This window comes from Podarcis gaigeae (genome assembly GCF_964106915.1).
Source record: "Podarcis gaigeae genome assembly, chromosome: 5".
In the NCBI taxonomy this organism is placed as follows: domain Eukaryota; kingdom Metazoa; phylum Chordata; class Lepidosauria; order Squamata; family Lacertidae; genus Podarcis; species Podarcis gaigeae.
The window spans coordinates 67,318,646-67,327,721 of NC_139681.1; the positions used below are offsets into that span (position 1 = coordinate 67,318,646).

The window sequence follows — 9,076 nt, forward strand, 5'->3', positions numbered from 1 at the left end:
TGGCAGTAAGCTGGGGAAGGTTATAAAAACATGGTCGTGCATGTCATTCACTTGTTCTTAAAATCAAATGTAGCCCTTCTTGGAGAGCTCTAAAATAGTTATCCTAGTTGTGGGCTGGTTTTCAAAAGAAGTATGCAAACAATGCACTACAGATCTAGCCCTATTCCATAGGGTGCCAAGAATCAGTTTTGAACCACATCCAGTAGTGACTGTTAACCTGCAAGTGTAAAAGAGTACCACTCTATACTGCATGCTTTCTTCTTTTCCAGCAGTTCATTAGCTAATTATTTACAACAATAGGTTAAGTGGCAATGCCGCTGTTTCAGTTCAGTGCAATATAAAAATCAATGTCAAAGCCTGGGTTATGCTACAGTATATGCTACAGTACGGTGTCTCTCGAGTGGTTTCAAATAAATATAATCCTATTCCTTAATCATGGCCAAATTGAGAAGCTTGTCACACAGGTTGCTAAATAAAGCCAGTTATGACTTATAAATACCATTTCCTCTGCTACTGGTTTACCACATAGTAAAAAGTGGAGCGTCATATGCAAATACCTTTAAAAACTACGTCAAAAAGCTGAGGAGTTCAAATAATGAGAGTTGAGAACGTTAGCTGGAGTTCACGGAATAGAGCTGCAGCTTTTCGCAAATGATGGCACCAGCTAATTAAGTAGTGTGCAGGTACATGTTTGTTTTAAGAACATCGATAAGAGGAAGCTAGTATTTGCATTTGGGATCTGGTGTTTATTCTGCTCCAGGAAAGGCTTTGTAAAGAAGGACTTAGTGTTGATTCACTGAATAACATCCAATATTCTGGCTGGTTTTATGGAGAGTGAGTTTGGGGGTAAGTTCTATGAGCTTTAAGTACTGATACCATTGATCACATCTAGGATTTTAAATTTGCAATGCTTTAGCTCCAGTTTGGCTAATAATCTGTCTAGATCCAGCAAGCCATCTCATGTAGTCCTCAATACTGGATATGGCAGACCCTGGAAAATACTTGTGCAGCTAAGGGACGTGGGTGGTGCTGTGTTCTAGACCACTGAGCCTCTTGGGCTTGCCGATTGGAAGGTCGGTGGTTCAAATCTGTACGACTGGGTGAGCTCCCGTTGCTCTGTTCTTGCTTCTGCCAACCTAGCAGTTCGAAAGCATGCCAGTGCAAGCAAATAAATAGGTACCACTGGCGGGAAGTTAAACGGCATTTCCATGCACTCTGGCACTCGTCACGGTGCCCTGTTGCTCCAGAAGCGGTTCAGTCATGCTGGCCACATGACCCGGAAAGATGTTTGTGGACAAATGCTGGCTCCCTCAGCCTGAAGCAAGATGAGTGCCGCACCCCATAGTCACCTTTGACTGGACTTAGCCAAACAGGGGTCCTTTAACTATCATACTTGTGCAACTCCTCTATGTGTTTGTGTGCATAGCATAGCATAGCATAGCATACTTGAAGGTGCATTTCTTCCTCTGCCTGAGTACAAAATGTGCTTTGTGTGTGTATCGGAATTTGCATGTACAGCGGTAATCAGGTGGCTGACACTATCAGCTTTGAGAGTGATGCCCATCTGTTTGTAAGGTGGGGAGTGAGGCAGTGTACACACCATTTAAAGCACATAGCTTCCCTCAAAGAATCTGGGGAACTGTAGTTTGTTTAAGGATGATGGGAGCTGTAGCTCTGAGGGTTACATACTGTTCTCAGGATTCTTTGTGGGAAGTCATGTGTTTTAAATGTATGGTGTGTGGGCAGCCTGAACCTAGCCATCCCAATCCACCATCCTGAATACTGACTGACTTGAGCTGGTGGAACTAACAAAGATGATCTCAGTTGTAGTAGGCATTGGCATTTAGACCATGGTTACTGGTGGTCACCTGTGCCTAGTTAAAAAGGTAAAGGGACCCCTGACTGTTAGGTCCAGTCGCGGACGACTCTGGGGTTGCAGCGCTCATCTCGCTTCATTGGCCGAGGGAGCCGGCGTACAGCTTCTGGGTCGTGTGGCCAGCATGACTCAGCCGCTTCTGGCGAACCAGAGCAGCGCACAGAAACGCTGTTTACCTTCCTGCTGGAGCAGTACCTATTTATTTACTTGCACTGCGTCCTTTCGAACTGCTAGGTTGGCAGGAGCTGGGACCGTGCAACGGGAGCTCACCCCATTGCGGGGATTCGAACCACTGACCATCTGATCAGCAAGCCCTAGGCTCTGTGGTTTAACCCACAGTGCCACCTGCATCCCTTTTCTGTGCCTAGTTACTCCTGCATAAATCCTCTTCAAGGAAATGACACCCGCCCATTACCAGAAAGAGCAGTGTTTTGCACTTTCCTTTTCATGTCTTGACTGAAAAATGTTTTCCTGTCTTGTTTTGGGTTGCATTATGGAATCACAGAACTGTGGAATTGGAAGGAACCACAAGAATAATCTAGTCCAACTCCCTGCAATGCAGGAATCTTTTGCCCAACGTGGGAATGAAACCCACAACCCTGAGATTAAGTGTCTCATGCTCAACCATGTGAGCCATGTTAGCTGGTTGTTATGTAATCTCATCTCGGCAGCAAAGAATACAGTACATTCAATTTATACCTTTTCTGTTGTATAGCTTTTAGGACTACATAGCGTGTTCACTTAATACCATAATTTTATTTACTTTTATTACATAAGACAGTTGAATGGTGTCTTGTATGCCTCCTTCCAGCAACTCCTGCAGCCACGCTGGTGCCAAACATATGGTTCTGCTTCCCTTTGGACCACATCAGCAATGCTGAGACGGAGGTCCTGTCATCTGGGCAGCCCAGGACCTCCATACACCCTGCCCAGGATTGCGCCCTGAGGAGGTCACTTTGGTGCTGCTAATGCAGCAGTTTGACTTCACCCCTGGAGGTCCACTCAGTTGTCTCTTGAGACAGACAGATGCAAATGACACTTTACTTTTGCGCTTAATATTAAGCATGTTGTAGAAAGTATAAAAGGGACGCAGGTGGCGCTGTGGGTTAAAGCCTCAGCGCCTAGGACTTGCCGATCGAAAGGTCGGCGGTTCGAATCCCTGCGGCGGGGTGCGCTCCCGCTGCTCGGTCCCAGCGCCTGCCAACCTAGCAGTTCGAAAGCACCTCCGGGTGCAAGTAGATAAATAGGGACCGCTTACCAGCGGGAAGGTAAACGGCGTTTCCGTGTGCGGCTCTGGCTCGCCAGATGCAGCTTTGTCACGCTGGCCACGTGACCCGGAAGTGTCTCCGGACAGCGCTGGCCCCTGGCCTCTTGAGTGAGATGGGCGCACAACCCCAGAGTCTGTCAAGACTGGCCCGTACGGGCAGGGGTACCTTTACCTTTACCTTTAGAAAGTATAAAAACATAAAAGTCTATTCAAACAACCTGTATAAGAACATGAAGAGAGCCCTGCTGGATTTGACTAAGGGTCCATCAGATTCAGCAGCCTGTTCCCAACAGTTGGCAATCAGACCCATATGAACTCTGATTCATCGCTACTAGTAATCAGTGGCTGCCCTGTCCTCCATAAATTTGTATCATGCCTGTTTATATCCATCTAAGTTAGTTGCTGGCACCATGTTTCGTGGCAACAAGTCCAAAATAGACCAGTTTTATAAGAATTAGATAGGAATAATTATTTTATGTAATTTAAAGCACATTCCACTTTCCGCTGCCTCCGAGCAGCAAATGTAAAAGCAACAGATTTTCAAACCAAGAACAACAGCAGAAAGCAAAAAAAAAAAAAACGCGAAGAGCAACGCCAATAATTAATACACTGGCACCCTTAGGGAGCAACGGCAGGAAATAAATTTATTTAATTATTTAATTAAATATGCAAACAGCAACAGATTCAACTGAATAATTTCAGTTGCCAGAAGACCTTTGGAGGCAAGAGTTTTCTATAGATTTGTCGGGGGCACAACACCAACAAAAACCCTGTTATATCTGTCACCAATCTTGCCTCAGAAGGCGACAGACACACAAGAAAGATTGCAATACCAAATCTTAAAGGATGAGCAGATTTACATATGAGGATACAGTCCTTCAAGTAGTTTTGCATTGGGTTTTATAGGTACTTATTATGTAAGTCAGCCTTTGCCAGCAGAATCATTGGCTCAGGCTGACCAGAGTTGGAATTCAAAACACCTGGGGGAGGGGAACCAGTTTGGTGACGGAAGTCAAATATTAATGGAATATTATTGGAATATTAATGGCCTTTCTCCATCGTGGAAGTCAAGGCAGCTTACAGGGGATTCTCAATGAGTCTCACAACGAGGCACTAGTTAAAGAGTCTGCCACGGCTTCTTTTGAAGAAAACAACAATACTTAGCTAAAGCTAAAGTGGTTTTGAAACACAGCTCAAGGTCACATCCTTGTTCAGCAGAAAATAATTAAAACAAAAAAACGAAGCACCGTATTCCACAGCACACTTCAAGGTCACATTTCAGCTCCTAAAACATAACAAAAATAAAATAAAATTCTAGCATCCAGGTTCCAAGGGAACACAACACATGCAGAGCACCCTCGTACAACGATGAGCTTAAAATGTGAAATGGCAAGGGCTGAAAATACTGACAAAAATGCCACAACATTCCTGGCACCTATAGCTGAGAATGGAATAGTTTGCCTCTTTTTTCATGAATCAGATGCTCATGAGCCAAGATGACATCGGGGAACATAAGCACTAACCCCTCCCCCACAAAAACAGAAAATGTTTTACATGATTATATTGCAAACAAAAAATAAGAGAAGAATAGCCCAGTTCTTGCCTGTTTTGGTTATAGATCTCATAGATCTCATTTCTTGCCTGATTTGGTTATAGATCTCAAACTTAAAGCTGGTAGTTTCAATGAGACGTCAGGCAGAGAGGACACCATCTCTGTGTTGCTTTTGCTGTTGTTGTGTCTTCCTTTTCATCTTTTTCCGTCTTGTTTTTCTTCCCTTTCTATTCATTTGCTGCCAGTCGCCTTCTTCGAGTTCTGAGACTTCCTCTTCACTGCCTACTTCTCTCAGATGTTTGTCTTCATTTGGTTGCAGTTCCAGTTGAGTTAATTATTATTATTTTATTTTAGCTTCCAGTTGTATGGAAGAGGCAGCTTTAGCTACTCCTTCATAATTTATTCGGAGTTTGAATGTTTAAACCCATTGGTACCTTCTGCCTGCTTCACTGAGTGCTGTGGTATAAAATTTACGTTCACATATGTGTCGCAGCAGCATTTCAATGGGAGAATGAAGAACATATACTAATTAACCCAGGTTGATTAGAGCAGTGTTTCCCAACCTTTTTTGGGCAAAGGCACACTTGTTTCATGAAAAAAATCTCGAGGCACACCACCATGCCAGATGGGGAAAGGTCACTTTTTACTTATGTAAAAAAAAATAAAAAAATAGTAACAGCATAGAAGGTAATGGTTATCTCTTTGATGTCTGATGGGAGGGCATTCCACAGGGCGGGCGCCACTACTGAGAAGGCCCTCTGCCTGGTTCCCTGTAACCTCACTTTTCACAGTGAGGGAATTGCCAGAAGGCCCTTGGAGCTGGACCTCAGTGTCTGGGCTGAACGATGGTGGCGGAGACGCTACTTCAGGTATACTGGACCGAAACCGCTTAGGGCTTTAAAGGTCAGCACCAACACTTTGAATTGTGCTCGGAAAGGTACTGGGAGCCAATGTAGGTCTTTCAAGACTGTCGTTACGTGGTCTCGGCGGCAGGTAGCAGCGCTCACAGCTTACGGACTGCACCGTGTAACAGGTGTCTGGCCCAGCAGCCTAAGGCGGACAAGCCACTGAAACAGGCATTCAGAATCCATTCATTTCATAAAACCTGCAGGGCTCAATCTCTGTGTTTGTGTATGTGTGTGTGTTTCTGTTTTGCCCAAGGGTCTGGGGGTGGGAGAGAGCTCTTTAGCATGATGCTTTTAAAACAATTAAATTATCAACAAACAAACCTGATGATACGAATAGCAACGTCAGGTGCTACCGGGGGGGGGAGGGGGCCTACTCGGAAGTAAATACTGCGTCCAGGCGCAATTAGCGCTGATTTAAGGTGCACCAAGACTGCCTAAAAACCTCACCAAAGATATGCAACAAAGCGCTTCGTTGCAGAGGGGAGAGTTTGTGCACCGTGGAGGCTGGAGGGCTTCTATTCTACATGCGGGGGTTGGGGGGGGCGAGGAAAATGTGCTCCGTGGGGGGGGGGGCGGGGAAGGCAAGAAAAGGAGCTGAGCTCTAACTATAGGCTCCCACGCTTGAGCACGCCCGACTCGGTGGGGCGGACCACCCTCTCTCCTGGAGGAGGAGGAGGAAGAGGAGGAGGAGATTCCCATCCACGGCGTGGCCTCCCGCGCTCCTGAACGGGAAATCTCTGCAGCCCAAGACTCTCCGCGAGGCAGCTCCTCCCTTCCTGCCTTGAGCCGCCGCCAGCCGCGCCCCCTCCCCAGTTATCTGCTGCCTGCCAAGCCCCGCCCCTCTTCATTGTCCTCCCCTTCTGTTTATTCCCCTTCCTCCATCCCTCGCTTTTTTCCCTCTCTTTCCTTTTTTTAAAAAAATATTTTCTCTTCCCCTTCTTTTTTCCCACCCTTTCTCCCCGCCCTCCTGGGTTAAAGGATTTGAGCAATGGGTCTGGAGGTGGAGCTCATCGGAGGATTAGCCCGACTCGCCCGCCTCCCTCCCACGGCACACTAGGCAACGTCTGGCGGCACACTAGTGTGCCGCGGCACACCGGTTGGGAAACACTGGATTAGAGAAGTCCTTAACTATGATATGATTTAGTTGATTTTGCAGTAGGACCAATATGAATGCTAAGACTCAAAGCTTTACTGCGGTGCTATCAAAACCGTTGGTGTCCTATTGCAGGGCCATGCCCAGCCTACATGAGTGGAAGTGGCAAAGGTGGGATTTGACCCTGATAATGGCTCAGAGAAACCAGGTTGGTCCCCTCCACTACTCCTAAATGTTCAATCCTTACAGCAACTCTAATATTGTAGGTGAGTATTGTTACCTCCGGGGACGCGGGTGGTGCTGTGGGTTAAATCACAGAGCCTAGGACTTACCATTCAGAAGGTTGGCAGTTCAAATTCCCGCGACAGGATGAGCTCCCGTTGCTTGGTCCCTGCTCCTGCCAACCTAGCAGTTTGAAAGCACCTCAAAGTGCAAGTAGATAAATAGGTACCGCTCTGGCGGGAAGGTAAATGGTGTTTCCGTGTGCTGCTCTGGTTTGCCAGAAGCGGCATAGTCATGCTGGCCACATGACCCAGAAGCTGTACGCTGGCTCCCTCGGCCAATAAAGCGAGATGAGGGTCGCAACCCCAGAGTCGGTCACGACTGGACCTAATGGTCAGGGGTCCCTTTACCTTTACCTTATTGTTACCTCCATATTGCACATGGGAGATTGAAAGAAAATTGATTCCCTGATGCTATCCAGTGAGCTCATGTTTCAGATGGGTTTTGAATGGGGGTGGGTGGGGGGCACCGACCAATTGACTCGTTCTTTAAACTATCATCCAGTAGCCGACACCTCAATAGCCTCATTGTCTCTTTTTTGAAGGAAACTGAACTGATGGAGACAAGCAGCCTTCAAGCCAACTGTTCTAGTCAAGGGAACACAAGCCTCCCCATTCCACCTTATGTGGAACGCTTCCAACTTGCTATATACATTCCCACATTCATCCTGGGATTGCTGTTCAATGGAATGGCGATGTGGTTTGCCTGCCGCAAGATCAGGCAATGGACAGAACCCATTATCTACATGGCATCACTGATGGTTTTTGATACCTTGATGCTCTTTGCTCTTCCCTTTAAGATAATTTCCTATCACAAAAGCGAGTGGAATCTCGGGGGCGCCTTTTGCTCCTTGCTGGAAAGCTTGTATTTTGTGAACATGTACGGAAGCATCTTAACCTCCACGTGCATATGTGTGGATAGATACATTGCTATATTGCACCCATTTGCCGCCATGACCCTAAGATCTCCCAAGAAAGCAGCCACAACTTGTCTTGTCATCTCAGCTGGGGTGTGGGCAGGAACTGCATATACGTATCAACTTCACCAACATGGAGGCCCCTGCTTCTATGGCTTTTCCGGAAGTATTTGGAAAAACACCATCTTGTTTATCACCCTGGAAACAGCTTTTCTCTTTTGCATGACAGCTATGATCTTCTGCACAGTCAGGATCATTGTACGCCTGCGAAGGAACCAAACGCCTGATGAGCCCCTCACAAACAGGAGCAAATCCATCAATATAATCACAGCAAACCTGACTACGTTTCTCGTCTGCTTCACCCCTTTGCATGTGGCCCTGGTGTTATATTATCTTGTGAAGAACCAAATACTGGATGATTGCCAGCAGATGATTCGCTCATTTGTTCAGATCAGCCTGTGCTGGGCTAATCTCAACTGCTTCCTGGATGGTTTCTGCTACTATTTTGTCTTAAAGGAGTTTATCAAATTTGCCTCAACCGAGAAGAATACACAAGCAAGTACCATCGACGAAAGTATTCGGTGAGCAGCCATTTTGGATGTGCTGTTGTGAAGCGGAATTTTCTCCCCTTGGAACAATTTTGCTGAAGTGTGCTTAAATTCATGTCATATGATGTTAATTATAAGCTACCTTGAGAAAACTGTGTTTTGAAAAGTGGAATTTCAGTTCGTAAATAAAACAAAATGTGTGAGAGGGACTTCCAGACTTGTGTGTACCAATTAAATCATATTATGTTCAGAATTTCCTGGAAATCAAACCAGGGCCCACAATGAGGACTGTTGGTAAGGTAGCAGTTGTCCCCAAACCTATACAGTATTTGAGTTTACAGGCAACTGATTTCTCTATAATTGTACTGCTTTTTGTCATTTAATATTGATATAAATCCATTGGCTGTAATAATAATAATAAATTTTATTTATATCCCGCCCTCCCCAGCCGAAGCTGGGCTCAGGACGGCTAACAACAATCAAAATAATCCAACGTTCTATAATGTTACTCCCGTGTTTTTACCAGTAAAATGAATAGCACAGACAATTCAGGCGCAGTTTTCTGCATTTCATCAATCTTTTTCTTATGTTGCAAAATTGTAATGCTTTGGACAGGAAGATGCATGGTGGGCTT

The 9,076-nt window shown here is 45.7% G+C and overlaps 1 protein-coding gene across 6 annotated transcripts; it reads left to right on the forward strand.

Moving 5' to 3' along the window:
• Positions 1-494: 494 nt before the first annotated feature.
• Positions 495-8,817, forward strand: LOC310846081 (G-protein coupled receptor 55-like). 6 transcript variants are annotated; one of them, XM_083742144.1, is made up of 3 exons: positions 495-846; positions 6,832-6,962; positions 7,523-8,817. In XM_083742144.1, exon 3 carries the CDS (start codon positions 7,535-7,537, stop codon positions 8,477-8,479), a length of 945 nt encoding a protein of 314 aa, XP_083598270.1. In that variant the 5' UTR covers positions 495-846; positions 6,832-6,962; positions 7,523-7,534; the 3' UTR covers positions 8,480-8,817. The 6 variants fall into 6 exon arrangements, with proteins under 6 accessions (XP_083598270.1, XP_083598268.1, XP_083598269.1 ...); XM_083742142.1 differs by having other exon boundaries at positions 6,832-6,904; XM_083742141.1 differs by lacking the exon at positions 495-846 and adding an exon at positions 2,213-2,504 and having other exon boundaries at positions 6,832-6,904.
• Positions 8,818-9,076: the final 259 nt, after the last annotated feature.

Excerpts from the sequence above, each read along its gene's own strand:
- LOC310846081 (XM_083742140.1), top strand. The coding sequence starts at position 6,770 with ATGAATGCTAAGACTCAAAGCTTTACTGCGGTGCTATCAAAACCGTTG. Across the intron at positions 6,905-7,522 it reads TAATGGCTCAGAGAAACCAG|GAAACTGAACTGATGGAGAC; the intron begins GTTGGTCCCCTC and ends TCTTTTTTGAAG.